An 18219-nucleotide genomic window follows, 5' to 3' on the forward strand; every position below is an offset into this window, starting at 1 on the left:
TGTAGAAATTAATTTTGTGGCTAAAAGAGAAAGAACATCCCCAATATTTTTGACCAAGAAAAATTCAAAATTAACTTCATTTTAACAATAAAAAGTATTAGGGGTACTGGGATAGTTGAATAATTTTCATTGGCTAAGCTTATTGATGGTATGAAGTAGTAAAAATTATTCTATATTTCATAGTGAGCTACGTAGAAAGCTTTCTCACTAGAATGAGCTTTTATTTTATAGGAATTGAATTCAGATGGATAAATTTATCACGAGGTTGGACCATTCTCAACCAAGTCCTAGTTGTCAATCCTTGAGCCAAGCGAATGCCAATATTTCTCATCTTATAAATGAACTCGATTTGGGGTCACTTAAAGGCAATCCAGAAGAAAGAATACCTATCGCGGACTATCACCCTCGAATACGAGATGAAGTAAGGAAACATTACATTCAACAAGGTCCTTGCCAACCTTTCAAGCATCAATTTTCCAAAACTCAAATAGGAAGAAGAATGCGTCAATTTGTTCCAAGTTGGTTCAAGGGTCAATTTTCTAAATGGTTGGAGTATAGTGTGAAGAAAGATGTGGCATATTGTTTATGTTGTTATTTGTTCAAAAAAGAATTTATTCATGAAAGTGCGGGCGAATTTTATACAAAGAATGATTTTAGAGCTTGGAATAAGGGTCTTGAAAGATTTTGTTTACATGTTGGTGATGTTAATAGTGTCCATGATAAATATTTCAAGAAGATGCTAGACTTATCAAATCATCATAAATCAATTCAAGTTGTTTTTTATGAGCACTCCAATAAGTTGAAAAGTGAGTATCAGATGCGTTTAGAAGCATCAATTGATGTGGCAAGACTTCTATTGTTGTATGTATTGCCTTATAGGGGTCATGATGAACGTGAAACTTCAACTAATCTATGCCTTTTTCTAGGATTCTTACAATGGCATGGGGACAGGCATCCGGGATGTGGGAAAAGTCATATTAGAAAATGTTCCACAAAATGATATTTTGACTTGCCCTATGATCCAAAAGGATATTATCAATGTTTGTACAAAAGAAATAATAAAGTCTATAATTGGAGACTTGATGGAGATTACTTTGGTATATTAGTTGATGAGTCCAAAGATATCTCACACAAAGAACAAATGACTCTTATTTTGCGTTATGTTGATAAAAAATATAAAATAGTAGAGCGATTTGTTGGTTTTGTCCATGTTAGTGATACATCAACATGCTCATTGAAAGAAGCAATCTACTATTTGATTTCGGAGCACTCACTAAGTCCATCACAAATATGTGGACAAGGTTATGATGGAGCTAGTAACATGAGGGGGGAGATAAGTGGTCTCAAGACTTTGATTATGAAAGATAGTTCATCGGCATATTACATTCATTTCTTTATACATCAATTGCAATTAACACTTGTAGATTTTGCTAAAAAGCATTTTGATGTTGAAGACTTTTTTTGTCATGTTACTAACGTGTTGAATGTCATTGGAGGATCTTTTAAGCGCAGAGATTTGCTTCGACATCTTCAAGCTGAAAAGTTTGAGCAACTACTTGAGTCCGGTGAAGTTCATATTGGGCGAGGACTAAATCAAGAACGCGGGCTTCAAAGACCAGGTGACACTCGTTGGGAATCACATTTCAAAATGTTTGATAACTTTATTGTTATTTTCCCATCTATTGTTCGTGTGCATGAAGTGATTAAATATGAAGGTTTCACCTCAAATGAGAGAAATCAAGCAAAATATCTTTTGAGTGAGATAACAACATTCAAATTTGTTTGTATGTTTCACTTGATGTTGAAAGTTTTGGCAATGTCAAATGAGTTGAATAAGATCCTATAAAAGAGGGATCAAGATATTGTTAATGTCGTGGAGTTTCTTAACATCACAAAGAAAAGATTGCAAGAAATGAGAGAAAGTGGATGGGAATCTTTACTAGATGATATTTTCTCATTTTGTGTTATGCATGACATTTTGATTCCCAAGATAGATGAATCTTATTTTCCTGGAAAGTCGAAGCGCAAGTCTTTTGGTGTTTGTTATTCACACTAATTGCGTGTTGATATCTTTTATGTTGTAATTGATGTGCAACTTCAAGAGCTTAATGACCGTTTTGATGTAGTGAGTAGCGATTTGCTTCTCGGGATGGTTAGCTTGAATCCAGCCAATTATTTTGCTAATTTTGATAAAGGTAGAATAATGACTTTAGCAAAATATTACCCAAATGAGTTTGATGAGGTACATATTCGAGACTTGAGTTATCAACTTGATACTTTTATAGTTCATATGCTCGCTGGTAATCCCAAGTTCTCCAAGTTACAAGGAATTAGTTATTTGTCAAAAGCATTGGTTGAGGCAAATCTTGTACAGACTTATTCGTATGTTTATTTACTTGTGAAGTTGACTCTGATTTTACCTGTTATTACCGCAACTGTGGAGAGAGCATTCTCATCTATGAAGCAGATAAAGAATGAAGAATGGAATAACACAGGTGACCAATATTTAAATGATTGTTTAGTTTGTTACATAGGGCGTGATGTATTTACAAATGTAAGTAATGATGTCATTATAGATCGTTTTCAAAATCTGAAAATTCATTGAGGACAATTGTAAATAGATGATGTATATTTATAATATTAATATTATTGTTGGAAGTTTTATGGTTGCGTCAATTAGTTATAGTTGTTATACTTTTTTCGTTTGATCGTGTGTCTATATAAATAAAAAAGATAAATAACCCGAGCCGACGCCCGAGTTGATCAAATTGATTAGCTTGGCACCCAGAACCTCCAAATCCTGGATCCGCCCTTGCCTATAGGTTAACACAGAGACAATATTACCGTTACTCCAATATTATATTGGTAAAACTCGCCTGGCACAGTGAAATGTTGACACGTAGTGAGATTGGCTCAAGGCGTATGAGCACAAAAGTCAAGTTTCTGGGAGCAGAAGAACCGCGATCGATATGGGGAGCAGAAGAACCGTGATCCGGATTATCCTTTCTAGGTTATAAATACCCTACTCTGTTCACCTGCAACACACATCAGATTTACATAAAACACTTTAGATTAATCATTCATTATATTGTCTAGCAAAATTATCTTTCTCTTCGTATCCTTCAAGGATTGTAATCCATTCAATCATAGCCATATCAGAGGCCGATGCTCAATAAGAATTTTTTTGGATTAAATAAATATATATGTTTTCTTTAAAAATGGATAACAATTAAATTTATACGCGATTTTAAGGATATGTAGATTAATTCAATACAAGTGATTAATAACGTTAAATGAGCAAATTAAAGATAGAACAAACAGCCAAACCAGTAGTAGTATTGAGTCCGGCTTGGTTATGAGCTTAACAATTTGCTAGCCTTCGGTTCGGAGCCAAACACTTATAAAGAACTATGAGCAAAAATAAGAACTTTAAATAACTTTTAGAAGTAGGGAAAACAGATGTATATTGTCTTGGTATGTGTGTTACAGTATGCCTCTTGAATAAAAATTATCTCATTTATACAGTAGAAGAGTTCCACCCCTAGTACAACTCTAAAAAAGGTAAAAATCTTCTTTTTCGTTAATCACTTATCTGCTGCCGATACGGGTCGAGATCCACGCCGTGACATCCGGTCGGACACGGATATCACGGCCCTTTGTTAATCGTGTGCGGACGTCTAGTAATGCTTTTTGAGGTCTTGGAGCTCGAACCGAATCCAGGAGGCATGGTCTCAATGGCTCAGAAGGCAGATATTTTGTTCGGGCCTTGATACGAGAGACTCCCAACTTTGATTTCGATTCCGTATAGTTACGTTCTTGCTTCGTTTGCCCCACCGTGAAATCGCATTGCTCATTAGCCCCGATTTTACCTATAAACATAATTATTGGGAACGAAATGATGATGATGATGATGATATAAAGGGAGAAAAGAGATCAATTACGCAATAACTTTTATTGGATTGGAGAACCTTTATGTCGCCGACAACGTTTTGGTCTAAAAATCAACAGTTACTTACAAATAGTTTATGTAATGTGTGTGGATTTATTAATTTTTTATTTTTTAGTAGCTACAATTACGCAATAACTTCCAAAAGCACGTAGACTTCTATATAGTTTAATAATTGAATTCATTTTAAAATAAATTGGTGACACTGTAGTTCATTATTTGTGTGAAAATAGTACGGGCTATCCAGTTTTCACACTGATAACTGAAAAGTAGTCAGCGTTTGCAAAGTCACTAAAAATAGCTATCATTTTGCTGAAACAAGGAAAATTCTAGCATAATATGTTGAATTATGGAACTCTTACATATAAACTTCCAGCATATAAACTTCCAGCATATTATGTTGGAACTGCAGCACTCGGAAAGTTCCAGCACATTATGCTGGAATCTCATAGGTAAACAATTCGAACTCCAACATATTATGCTGGAATATTTTCGGATTTTTAAGGGTACTTTTGTTTAGATTTTATCTTTGCATAAAAAGTGCTAAGTTTTTATTACTTTTAAAATTGTGACTATTTTTTAGTTACAAATTATAAATCTGGCTATTTTTTATTTTTTATCATTATTTGTTGATATCATTCTTCCAACCAAGAGGTTGTGAGTTCGAGTCACCCCAAGAGCAAGGTAAGAGTTCTTGGAGGGAAGGATGCCGAAAGTCTATTGGAAACAGTCTCTCTACCCCAGGGTAGGGGTAAGGTATGCGTACACACTACCCTCCCCAGGCCCCACTAGTGAGATTATACTGAGTTGTTGTTGTTGTATTTGTTGATATCATTGTAAATTTATGCGCGGTATTCTATGATCAAGTATAAAAGTCTTTCTCCATTTATCAATAATAAGAATATGATATGACATCAACTCGCAATGATATTCTATTACATATAATACTCTGCTTGCCTAAATAAGCAAAAAAATTAATGTACTATATTGCAATTAGCATTTTCATTGACATTTACAGAATGTTAAAATGACTATAATTGACATAACTCTATATTTAGTATGTTTTATTATACAAGTTAATTTCTAATTCAGTTATTAATTCTTGATAATTGGACTATCATCATTTCTCAAAAAAGGTGTGCTACATCTTTGGTTGTCGGGTGTTTTGCGCAACATTATGCTATCGCGGGAAAATAAAGAAAAAAAAGAAAGAAAGAAGGGGGGTTAATTAACCAATTAATACATGGTATGTGATAATTGATCCACTTTAAATTATTTAACTATAGTTAATTAATTTGGAATTTCATTTTGATTTAACGTTTGAGCATAATAAATTGTATTGTTAACATCCGGTGTAGGTAAATTCTTTTGCACAAAAACATTTATACATTAACCGTGGAATCTATAATTAAAGTCAACTAATGATAATGTGTTATATATGTATATATATATAAGGATAATTGTATATATCAAGTATGAGGGAAAGCATGAAAAAAACAAGTAAGATGCACGCTACGTGTTAAAATAAGGTTATATTGTTTCCACAAAACATTCTCATTCATATTACACCAGAACCTAAATTAATTTTGTAAGTATTATATAATTAATTTAACTGATTTTCTGTATTAATAATTTGATTTTGACCTTCTTTTTAGATTCCTTTAACTATAACAAATTATTGTTTGAGTACTTACACAATTTTTAAAAGGTAATTGAATTTTTTGTTTTTATTTCCAATGTGTGGCTAATATTCGCAGTGGAACCCGAATAATTCAGATTCACGCCGTATAAGACTCATAAAAGGTGAAGCGTATGTTATCATGATTTTTTCATTCTCAAAATTTGAAATCGAGACATGTGATTAAAGATACGTAGTTCTTATTCAACCCACAATAATAATCCGCGGTAATTGCATTGATATCTAAAAAAAAAAAGGGCATCATGACCCATAAAAGCATCCCGCATTCATGTTCATGGAATTGCTGCTCCCCAAGAGCTATGATGTAGGCAGTTTACCCTAATATATGTTAGTAATCTATAATACTACTACCTCTGTTTCAGTTTATGTGAACCTGTTTTATTTTTGATCCGTTCTAAAAAGAAATGAATTCTTTCTAAATTTGAAAACAAATTTGATTAAACATACAATTCTACCCTTCATGAGAAGCTTTTATAACCACACAAATACTCTGGCCCCATTTTTGACTTGTTTAGGACCACAAATTTCAAAAGTCTTCGTTTTTTCTTAAATTCCGTGCCCAATCAAATAATTTTACATAAATTGGAACGGAGGGAGTATAATATAATATTACAAAACAGTAAATTTTTATAACATAAAACAGAAACAAAAAAAAAACAGAAATAGGCAAAAACTGGAGATTATTAGAAACCAGAATCAATAAATATATTTTAGAATAAAATCGAGTTCACTGAATGTACAGCGTGTCCTTAAGGAAATTATTCTCCTCAAGTATCCGAGGTATTAGAATATTATCCTCCTAGGATAGAACGATTTAACTCACTAGAGTATCGGTACAAAAAACGCAGGTGAAGGCTGTAAACCACATTGAGATTTAATTGTGCAGAAGAAGGAGAAGAAGTTCAGAAAATTTCGTAAGGAAAGATTTTGGGATCAAGGCATACTTATAGCCATTTTCTGGCACGGTTTTCTGAAAAGTTTGCAACCTTTTAGAAACAGCCATACCCGTTGGAACATGTGGGAACGATTTTTATTTAAAATATTCTGAGAAATAAACGGATCGGGTCGCGTCGGGGGTCCTCGGTTATTCCGGATTGACTTTTCGTTAATTAATTAAATAATTGAAAGAAATTTTGTCCAAAAAAATTAATCAATCAATCTTTGACCGAATCCAAATCCGAATCCGAGCCGAGCAACGACGACGGCGCGATACTTATTCTTTCCAACACATTTAACACCAAGGGGAAGTGCTTTCTCAGCATAACCATATTCACTTACTCTTTACAAAGCAAAATGGAGCTCACTTTCCCTTTACTTTCATTCCTCAATTTCCCATTTACCAATCTTTTAATCCCAATAATATAAGTATTAGTGTCCGCTTTCACGACTCGAACCCATAACCTATAAATCAATATAATTTTAGACATCTAAAGTTAGATAAAATAATTGATTATTATATCCCAAACTCCAAATTTGGAATTTGGCAATGTTTATCATGTGGATGAAAAACTCAAACCGTCTCTAACATCCACGTCAGCATTTTTCTTTTATTTTTTCATCCACGTCTTTATTTTCCTATCCACTGTTTTTGACTGCTGAGTTGCGTAATATGTATATCACTTCCCTTGATTCTATCCTAAATAACCTATCAATTTCTTTTTTTTATTTAGAATTAATTTAACTTTAAACATTTATTTTATCTGTAATGAGATAATATATTGACTTATTTTAGAGTACAAATTTTTAAAATTTTATTTCTTTTAAAATTTCATAATTCGTCAAAATACATCATACAAAAATATAATAATTAATTGAATTGATATCTAACAAGTGGAATTTAGCTATGTTTATCATGTGGGATAAAAACTCAACCTTCTCACCCACGTCTCCATTTTCCTATCCATTTTGACTACTGAGGTGAGTAGTATGTGTATCACTTCCATTAATTCCTATCTTAAATACACATGGAAAACCAAACCAAACCAAACATCTTAAATAAATGTATTAAAGTTACCCAAACATCTCAGAAAGGAGATATATATATATATATATATATATATATATATATATATATATATATATATATATATATATATTTGTGAGAATATTTAATTTGAAATAACATTTAAGAATAAAACTTTGGAGACGTAAACTAAATATATATACATATATAAAGTATCTCAATATTTCTTTTTTGGCTTGCTCTTTCAAATAAAAATTTAGTTAAGATTACATCGTCACGCCGAGACTCTCTTTCGAAAATGAGATACCGTCTTTTACTAGAAGGAAAGAATTTTCGTCACGAAGACACCAAATCGGCTTGAATTTCCCAAATGCCTCCCATCGGAGATTTGAATTTTTCGCGTCATTTCAGTCACTGTAATCGATGGGAAAGAAAGAAAGAAATGAATATTCTTTACCAACAATTAAATAAGAGGTATGAAATTTCCGCATGTAAGTCCATTAAAAATGAAATTTGTATCAAAAGATTCCAAACAAATCATGTTATATTTTATTAAGAATAAAATAGAATTAGTATGCCTAGACAGTTTCATACATATAAGCATTCCTTTTTAAACAATTTATAAAGAAAGCGTGACATGAAATAAAAAAGAGAATAATAAATTAAAGTTTTTTTATGCGGTCCTGCTTTCGAGTTATGCTTTTAATAAATTTATATCATAGCTAAATTGTTTATAAAACCGAAAAAGGACAAATTAAAAAGGTAAGAGAATTCTTTTCTCGTTTTCAACCCCTATTTTCTTGGTGGATCTTCCAGCAATAATTATTAAATTCCAACCACAAACAAGTAGCAAAACGACATAGTTTCATACTGAAATCAAGGACAATATTGTCATTTAATCATATTACATCTACTAAGGGTCAACGGACTCCAAACCAGAATCAAATGCAGCCAAATGCACATAACAAAAAAGAAAAAGAATACAAACGCATAACATGGAGAATGAGGAGAGCTAAATTCACATAAGTAATTAGCTAAAATTCAAATAAGTAATTAGCTAAAAATAATCGACAAATGCATAATATATATTTATATAGTTTATATATAAATATATATAATAATATATAATTAGTATATAATTTATGTATAAATATGAGAAAATAAATAATAAATTCAACATACTATTTGTAGGAAAGATCCCAAATTCATATCCATTATAGTGCACCTTTTCCTGAAATACATGTGAATGCGGAATGACTTATATATCAGATTTTTTTTTTAAATCCCAAATTCATAAGGACATATCATTATTGTTCTTGTCCCCTACCTTTCTTTTGTGTGTTTCTTTAGTATTTTCAAGAGAGAGTAATACCCATTTATTTACAAATTAATTAGGAATATAAAAATATAACATATTAATTTGAGTTACATGTATATAGTAATGTCAAAATTCAGTTAGGACAAAGACAAATACTTTTGGAAAAAATACATTGTTTTTGGAGAAACATATTGAATTGTACTTAATAGATTGTGAAGTTTTGTGAGTTTGTTAAAGTATTAGGAATACTAGTAAAGATGGTGTTCTTTTTAGTTCAAAAGTGAAAGAAATCGTTGTACCTCAAGAGCCAAGGTTCTTCGTCCATAATTAATTCTGTTCTAGCAAAAATCGTTGAAAGAAAAAATAATCAAAGAATTTTTTTATTCAAAATTAATTACCTTCGCAAATATTTTTGAACTTTTAAATATAAAAAAGTATGCTACAACGAGCTTTCAAGAGTATAGTAGTATAAATGAATTTTTTTTTCTTTTCAACCCGATGTTCAATGATAATATTGGGACCCGACTAATTCATATTACCGACTTAAAATTTGACATTGAGAGCAAATCAATCTTCATACTCAAAACTCGAAAGTAATTATATATCTTACATGTAATTACGTTATAAATAATTTGACTATAAAAATAATTTTTATATCATCAATGTATAAGTTAATTTTTTACTTTTTATTTTTATATTTTTGATGCAATATAATGCTTATCATAAGTTTTTATTTATAATTATCTTATAAATGATATAATTATGTAAATATTTTTACCTTATCAGTGTTAAGAACTTATCTTTTTTTTCCCTTTTTATTATTTTTGGCATGATCCAATATTATGAACAATTTCTTAAACCGTCAGCACCAAATAACTTTATCTTGTCCTTTTCCTTTTTTATATGTTTTTGGTGTTGTGTTTCAATTATATAGATTCAAGATACTTTCTGAGTTCTTCCTCTCTCTCTATCTTTGCTCCAATCACTCTCTCTCTCTCTCTCTCTCTCTCTCTCTCTCTCCTTTGGGCCAATTTTAGTTCTGGGTTTCTTTCCCTCTCTCTCTCTCTCTCTCTCTCTCTCTCTCTCTGACAAAAGGAAGTGAAAGCGTAGAAGTAAACAATTCCTCTGCCTTTTTACCAAAACTCTTCCTTATTTTCTCTATCTTTGCTGCTCCCTCACCTCTTGGGGACTTCTCTTTTTTGTTTTTGTTTTTTTTGGGTAGTGTGCGATCTTCCTAATTTTTGTCCACTTGCTAGTACCCATCTATGAGGTAATCCCTTTTTTGGCTTTTTTATTACAGTTAAATGTTTCTATTTTTGAAAAATTTTAAGTGGGTGTTCAAGTTCTTGCTTTAATTCATTGAATTTCGTGTGTTTATGTGGTTGATTTTGTTATTCTGTAAAAAAATGTGAATATCTTTTTTGGGTTTAGGCTAATTTCAGTTTACAGGTATTAATGTTGAAATTAATTTCTTTTAGTGTTTCTTTGTGAGTTTGCTTTTGTGCTTTGATTAGTATCAATGTTTTTATTTTTGGAAAATTTTAAGTGGGTGTTTAAGTTCTTGCTTTAATTCATTGAATTTCGTGTTTTTTATGTGGCTGATTGTGTTATTCTTGAGTTTTAGTATAAAAAGCTATAATCTTTTTGTGGTTTCAGCTAACTTCAGTTTACATCAATTATTTGTTTAGTGTTTCTTTGTGACTTTGCTTATGGAGTTTGATTAGTTTCAGTAATTATGACAGTTAATTGTTTCTATATTTGGAATTTTTAAGTGGGTATTCAATTTCTTGCTTAAATTCATTAAATTTCTTGTGTTTGGTTGGGGAGTTCTTGGAGCGAGGGAGCCCGAGGGTCTATCGGAAATAGCCTCTCTATCCCAGGTAGGGGTAAGGTCTGGTTTGTTGTTGTTTGTTGTTTGGTTGGCCTACTGTGTTATTCTTGAATTATAGTGTAAAAAGTTTTAATCTTTTTTTGGGTTTCAGCTCAATTTTACATGGGAGGTAATAATGTTGGACTAATTATTTATTATGTCAGTTAAATCTTTCTATTTGTGGAATTTTTAAGTGGATGTTCAAGTTCTTGCTTAAATTCATTCAATTTCCTGTTTTTTGTGTGGCCAATTCTCTTGTGCTTTGCTTTTAATTTGTGAAAAGTTGTAATTTTTACTGTGTTATGGTTAATTTTAGTTTACATGGGAGGTAATAATGTTTAAATTAATTGTTTGTTTAGTGTTTTTTGTGAGTTTACTTTTGTGCTTTGATTAGTTTCATTAATTATGACACTTAAATGTTTCTATTTCTGGAAATTTTAAGTGGGTGTTCAAGTTCTTGCTTAGATTCAATAAATTTCGTGTATTTATGTGGCTGATTGTGTTTTTAGTTGTAAAAAGTTGTAATGTTGGAGGTAATAATGTTGAAATCAATTGTTTGTTTAGTGTTTCTTTGTGACCTATGTTGCATGGACTCTCCAAAATGATGATGCACCCATGTCGGATCCTCAAAAAATACACTACTTTTGGAGGATCCGAACATGATATTTTCGGAGAGTCCGAGCAACATAGTTTGTGACTTCTCTTATGTGATTTGATGAAATTCAGTGTTTTTGATATCTTGTAGGGTTGACCAGCAAATAAAGTAAATTCCAAGAACTTAACGTGCTTATGGGGTTTGATTAAGTTCAGTAGATTTTTGGTTAGGGGTATGTTTGACTAGTTAAGAAAAATAAATTCCAAGAGCTGATTTTTCCTCTCTTTTTTGGGGTCTGAAATTGTTTCAATTCTGTTGTGGGTTTCCCAAAGCATTGAACTTTAAGTTAAAAATTAATAGCTGAGCTTTCTATTAGTGTTGTCATTACTTATATGGCTATGTTGATAATGATATTGGTGATTCGGGGTTTCGGTTGATTTCAGTTTACAAGGGAGGCAATAATGTTGAAGTCAGTTGTGTTTCTAGTGTTTACTAATCAATAATATGCCTAATTGCAAGTTTTGAAACTCTTAATGCTATTATACTAATTATTCATGTCGGTTTTTACTTGCTTTGGAACTCCTGAGAACTGATTTTGTTTGTTAACTCATATATGTCCAAAGACCTTTGGGTTAACTTGATGTGAACGGCTCACTTTCTCCTACAAAGACTAATATTTACTTTTTTTTCCTGTTCTTTGGGTTCTGAAGCACAATACTTTCTCCATATATAACTGGTCAAACAGACCTTTCTTAATATGTAGCTCTTCTATATAAATTCATATACATATGCATTGTATTCGAGATTTGCTTACTTCTTCTCCTTGCCAACTATCTTAGTGCTCTTTGTATGTATATTATGTGTTGTGTCGCTTACCATGCCAAGTTTACTGAAGGAGTTCTATCTGATATTATTCGGTAAATCGCATGTGTAGCACTTAATATTTTAGTTCTAGGCACTTACCCCTTTGGATCATGCTTCTCATGGCATATTATTTCTAAATCATATTTGCAGGAACTGACAAGATGGAGAAGCCGTTAAAGAAACCTATGTCAGAAGAATCTGAAGGTAATACTGTTTTATTCTTTTAGCTTATGAAAAGTGTATGCCAGTTTTGGCACAATTTTGTTATGCTTTCGATGAATTCACATGTTTCATTGTTTTGTGATCTGAATAGCTTCTTCAGCAAAGACTTCTTGTAAAGAGAAGAACGCTTGGGCTATTCCCCTTGGATCTGCAGTGTATCACGCATCAACTGACACAAGCTTGTTTTCTAGCTCACTGCCTGTGCTGCCACATGCGAAACGTGAGTATAATCTTATTTTCAATTGTCTTTTTGTCCTTCAATTTGGACCAAATCGTTTTTAACTGGTTTTGCTGATGTGCAGTAAACTTCAATGAGTCTGAGAACTATGGTCAATCCGTTGACGATAACTCACCTAGCTTAAGCAAGCATCAAGTGGAAGATAAAATTAAAGATCCGTTAGAAGAGGTTGAGCCAAGTCCAGTCGGGTTCTTGCTTCCAGGTGATGAAGACGAGCTACTAGCAGGCTTAATGGATGATTTTGATCTTAGTGGATTACCGACGCAGGTGGAGGATTTGGATGATGATTTTTTTGGCAGTGGAGGACTCGAAATGGAACCTGATGATCAAAATAATTTGCTTAATGGTATTGCAAACTTAAGCATGTCTTATAGTTATCCAAATGGTGCTGCAACTGTTGTCGGGGAACACCCATATGGAGAGCATCCGTCAAGGACATTATTCGTTCGAAATATTAACAGCAACGTAGAGGACTCAGAGTTGAAATCGCTCTTTGAAGTAGTGCTTAACTTACCAGTTTCTTTAAATTTGCCTCTGTTAATTAGCTATCCTTTTTCGTACTTCCTTTATTGCAGTTGAAATGCTTGTTTCTCATTTTGTTTGTGCAAGAGATATTTTCTTTTGGACGACTTCATATGCTTGAACATTGTTCCCATATATAATACTCCCTCCGTTTAAAAAAGAACGAACCTATTACAATTCATGAGTCAAACAAGGTTTTCTTTGACCATGTTTTTTGCAAATAGTTTTCAAATTTTTTGAATTGTTAACTATTGTGACTTATTGTAGTTTTATGTAGTTTCTAAATATGTAAATTTTATTTCAAAAAAACTTAAAGAATCTATGTCCGAGTTCATACATAAAATTAGTCAATTTGACCCTCGTACTCCGAAAAGGTTCAAACAAATTGAAACGAAGGTAGTATGTCAAATTGAAACAAATTTGACCTGCTACTTTAGCTTCTCTATGATATTAATCCAATGCTTCCATTTTTAGAGCTTGTTCCCTGTGTTCTTTTTCCTTGTCCCACTGCTTAATATTTAAAGAGGGTTTGCACTTCATTCGTCGCTGGACTCCTTGATCTGTATTGATTCTGATAGGAGACTTCTAACCTAGTATTACTATACCTTTTTTTGAAGCAATTTGGTGATATCAGAACTCTATATACTGCATGCAAGCATAGGGGTTTTGTGATGATATCTTACTATGATATTCGAGCTGCTCGAACTGCAATGCGTGCACTACAAAATAAGCCCTTGAGACGAAGAAAGCTAGACATTCATTTTTCCATTCCTAAGGTTTGAATCCGCATTATGTAGACGTATGCCGACATATAAGGACAATTCCAACAATTTTTCTTTATTGCCGCATCCAGGAAAATCCATCAGAGAAAGATATTAACCAAGGAACTCTTGTAGTGTTCAACTTGGATCCATCGGTATCCAATGAGGATCTTCGGCAAATATTTGGGACATATGGTGAAGTCAAGGAGGTATCACTTTTACTTAATTGTTCACCGTTACTGATATATTACTTTGATGTTTTTTGTGTTTATCCGCAATTTTAAACTTTTTAGATTCATTAGTTCATGTTGTATGCAAATTGCAGATCAGGGAAACACCACATAAACGCCATCATAAGTTCATTGAATTCTATGATGTCAGAGCAGCGGACGCAGCTCTTAAAGCATTAAATCGTAGCGACATAGCTGGAAAGCGGATAAAGCTTGAACCCAGCCGACCTGGTGGAGCCCGTCGAAAGTATGTTCTACTTCTGCTTGTTCACCTTCGGGTGTAGCTTTGCAATGAAATTTATAAGCTAGGTGTTTTACCCCAATTTACAAGTGCTTATGGTTAGACATAAATGAGAAAAAAGAAGTAAACTTAAATGCAAAAGAGAAAAAGAAAGTAAAGAGAGAAAGATAATCTCTCTGTTAGTAGCCTGGAACAGCACTGCTTGCCGACTATCAAAGTATTGCTGCAAAAGTGGAATTCTGCTTCAAATATGTCCGGATTATGATTATGTTTCTGTTTCAAGTATTGTAGGGTTTAAATTGCATCCTTCACCAAATCTTATACCGTCACTAGGTTGCAGCCTAATAATTCTATGGATGAGTTATGTCAGATGTCAATGCTGCAGCCACATAGTTTGCTTTGCCCTGTATATATAGTACTAGCACGGGTGAAAAATATAAATTTTTACTTGTAGAATGTATTATAGACTGTTGGCAAGGTTTCTATTACTTAAATCATGCTTACCTCTCTATATGAGGGTATTTTGCAGTTGTCTTTGTCTAACAACACCCCACCACCCCCACCCTAAAATTCCCTTTGAATGTTACAAATAGCTGATGAGTGTTAATCGGATACATCTAGGAGGGGGGGGGTTAAAATTCGCTTTGAATGTACAAATAGCTGTTGAGTGTTAATCGGATACATCTAGAGAACGTCTCAGAGATGCATTAGTGGATTTCCCAGCCTATCCTTTCTCCGAGAAACCTGTCATCATCACTTTCCATCTGTAGAGGCTGATTAATTTGCTTGGATCAGGAAAAAAGCGTGTTGCATCATTCAGATGGATGTGATCTATTATGCAAGTTTTTGACCAGTTTGGAAGAAAAATAATTTTTTTTGCATGTCTAGTTTGATGCAGCAACTAAGTCAAGAACTGGAAAGCGATGAAATTCGAACATTTAGGCACTCAGTTGGTTCTCCGGTGGCCAGCTCTCCTCCAGGTATTTCCATTGATGTAATAAATGCATTTTTTTAAAATTCTTTTTTTTTTGAATAAGTAACATAACTGCTGATGTTAACCTTGGAGAGTCTATCCTGATAATGGTGTTATATATTCAACAGGCAGCTGGTCAAACTTCGGCAGTCCTGTCGAACCCAACCCTTTGCGAGGTTATAGTCAATCACCTGGTCTGAGAAATCTCAGCCCTGTAAATGGTAATCTTATGCCAGGGCTGGCCTCTATTCTTCCTGGACACCTCTCAAGTCCGAAGATTGCACCTATCGGTAAAGATACCGGAAGGATTGGCCATTTGAATCAGGTAACTACTAGTCCAAAGTTGGCGCAAGGAGTGGGTAATTATCAGCATTCTTTTTCAGTCCCGGAGAGGAATCCAGCTTCAGGCATGGGATCTATGCCATTTGGTAACTACTCTAAGCCATCTGGTACTGCAACACTTTCCGGTCCACAGTTTCTGTGGGGTAGTCCCCCTATTCAGTCGGAGCGTACCGACTCTTCTATCTGGCCAACGTCATCAATGGCACATCCTCCATTTGCATCAAATGGACAAGGACAAGGCTATCTCCATTCACGTAGGCAAGGTTCTTTCCTCGGATCACATCACGTGGGGTCTGCTCCATCTGGAATTCCTCTGGAAAGGCATTTTGGTTTCCCGGAATCTCCTCAGACATCATATGTAAACCCACTTGTATTTGGAAGGGGAGGTTCTACTCATAACAATGGAAGTCAGGTGATGAATATAGGTTCCCTTGGAGCGATGAACATGGGTGTTGATCTCGCTGGGAACTTTACTGACAGTGGTTCTCCTAGCTCTAGAATGATGCCATTGACAAGGAATGGACCTATATTTTCCGGAAATGGCTCTTACGGAGGACTAGGAACAGTTAACGGCGAAGGACTAATTGAACGTGGTCGAAGTCGGAAAATTGACAGTGGTAATCAGATTGACAACAAGAAACAGTATCAGCTTGATCTGGAGAAGATCAGGAGAGGAGAAGATACTAGGACCACTTTGATGATTAAGAACATCCCAAACAAGTAAGAACTATCGAAATTATGAATCAGAAATATGTGCTTTTTGTTAAGATTTTTTACACTCTCTCTTTTGTGTTTTTCTTCTTCATTTAAGATACACGTCGAAGATGCTACTTGCAGCAATTGATGAGACTCATAAGAATACATACGATTTCCTCTATTTGCCAATTGATTTCAAGGTAGTATATTTCTTTCCTTTGTTTACATTTTTCGATAAATTTATGGAGGGAGGGTAGACCTTTTGAGTGACTTGTATATAACATTATACTGAAAGTAGAACTGATTGTTTCACTGTTTTGCTGCTTCAGAATAAATGTAATGTTGGTTATGCCTTCATCAACATGGTGTCTCCTGCACATATTGTCTCCTTTTATGAGGTTAGAGTTCTTTGTTGTTATATAGTTCTTTGTTGTTTAATAACCACAAATTTATCGGGTGAAAATATTTGGAACCATTTTCATATGAATTAGTTGAATGTGGTGTATCTCCCTCGTTCAGACTAAAAAACTTGCGCGTTCGTATCTTATCTGGAGGTTCTAAATATTTTAGAATGGCCTTATAACCTCAGACACTAGTGCAGGTATTCAATGGGAAGAAGTGGGAAAAGTTTAACAGTGAAAAAGTTGCGACGTTGGCTTATGCACGTATCCAGGGAAAGGTAGCTCTGGTTACTCACTTCCAGAACTCAAGCTTAATGAATGAAGACAAACGGTGCCGACCAATTCTTTTCCAGTCAGAGGGCCAAGATGCAGCTGATCAGGTAGCTTCGACAAGAGTATAGTTTATCTTTGTATAACCGAAAAACTGCCTTGTTTGAGGTGTAATAACATGATGTTATATCCATAGTTAAACTGACATCGCTGATTACTTTTTTTGGTTCGTCAGGAAACTTTGCCATCGAGCAATCTTAATATTTGTATTCGTCGGCCTGATGGATCCTATTCGGGAGATTCTCTTGATAGCCCAAAGGGTAGTCTCGATGGGAAGCCGGAGATATTCACTGGAAGCGGCTGACTTTATTCATAAATGGTGGCAGTGAGTTCTAACTGTGAATAGAAATTCGAGTACATAATTTCTCAAGGAAGCCATGAAATTGCATATAGTTACTTGTGTATGCTAGTAGTGTCTACTTTTTGGATGAAAGACACTCTAGAGCATGTAAGCCGAATTGTTACCGAGGCAGAGAGCATTTTGTTTATATGTAGAATGATGACACAATTGATGATCTATTTAACAAAGGGGAGTAAAATAAGGTTTAAGCATTCAGCCAAAGTGTGAAGTTCCTCAGCTGATATGCTTTGCTAGTTGCAGCAATGCAGGATTTCTCCTTCCTATTTTTACTTTTTGGCTGTTATGCCTCTTGTTGTGGTGGGATTCTCTTACCTAATTAATGCATACTTTTTTATACTCGGGCTGTTTCATAAGTGTATAGGATGGAGATTAACAGACCCTGCATTATTTCTTGAATCATGTAATGACTTCCTACTGTTGTATTTATCACATTTGTGGTTTAAATGATGCCTTCTTTTTCCAAAGGATGGGGTAAGTATTTTTTCTGAAAGTAGCTAACTTCTGTTGTTTCCGGAAACCAATGTTATAACATTATTGTGGTAAATGGTCTGCCTAAAGATAGTTACATGTGCTGAATCCTCACAGGAATAGATGTTAGAGCAGGGGTAATGTGTAGACCTTACTCCTATCTAGTGAAGGTAGAGACA

At 33.8% G+C, this 18219-nt stretch overlaps 2 protein-coding genes across 4 annotated transcripts; both read left to right on the plus strand.

Moving 5' to 3' along the window:
* The first annotated feature begins 499 nt into the window (after positions 1 to 499).
* On the plus strand, positions 500 to 2605 carry LOC117280600 (uncharacterized). Its single transcript, XM_070182137.1, has 4 exons — positions 500 to 844; positions 927 to 1044; positions 1425 to 1619; positions 2103 to 2605. Exons 1-4 carry the CDS (start codon positions 500 to 502, stop codon positions 2603 to 2605), a joined length of 1161 nt encoding a protein of 386 aa, XP_070038238.1.
* Positions 2606 to 9890: 7285 nt separating this feature from the next.
* Positions 9891 to 18036, plus strand: LOC104112353 (protein MEI2-like 2). Of its 3 annotated transcripts, XM_018776398.2 has the most exons (14): positions 9891 to 10196; positions 11542 to 11623; positions 12406 to 12459; positions 12569 to 12697; positions 12780 to 13213; positions 13855 to 14013; positions 14091 to 14207; positions 14324 to 14475; positions 15358 to 15449; positions 15571 to 16504; positions 16596 to 16680; positions 16810 to 16878; positions 17082 to 17261; positions 17387 to 18036. In XM_018776398.2, exons 3-14 carry the CDS (start codon positions 12417 to 12419, stop codon positions 17513 to 17515), a joined length of 2523 nt encoding a protein of 840 aa, XP_018631914.1. In that variant the 5' UTR covers positions 9891 to 10196; positions 11542 to 11623; positions 12406 to 12416; the 3' UTR covers positions 17516 to 18036. The 3 variants fall into 3 exon arrangements, with proteins under 3 accessions (XP_018631914.1, XP_018631913.1, XP_033516191.1); XM_018776397.2 differs by lacking the exon at positions 11542 to 11623; XM_033660300.2 differs by lacking the exons at positions 9891 to 10196; positions 11542 to 11623 and adding an exon at positions 10486 to 10806.
* Positions 18037 to 18219: the final 183 nt, after the last annotated feature.

This window comes from Nicotiana tomentosiformis, chromosome 8 (genome assembly GCF_000390325.3).
Source record: "Nicotiana tomentosiformis chromosome 8, ASM39032v3, whole genome shotgun sequence".
Lineage (NCBI taxonomy): Eukaryota > Viridiplantae > Streptophyta > Magnoliopsida > Solanales > Solanaceae > Nicotiana > Nicotiana tomentosiformis.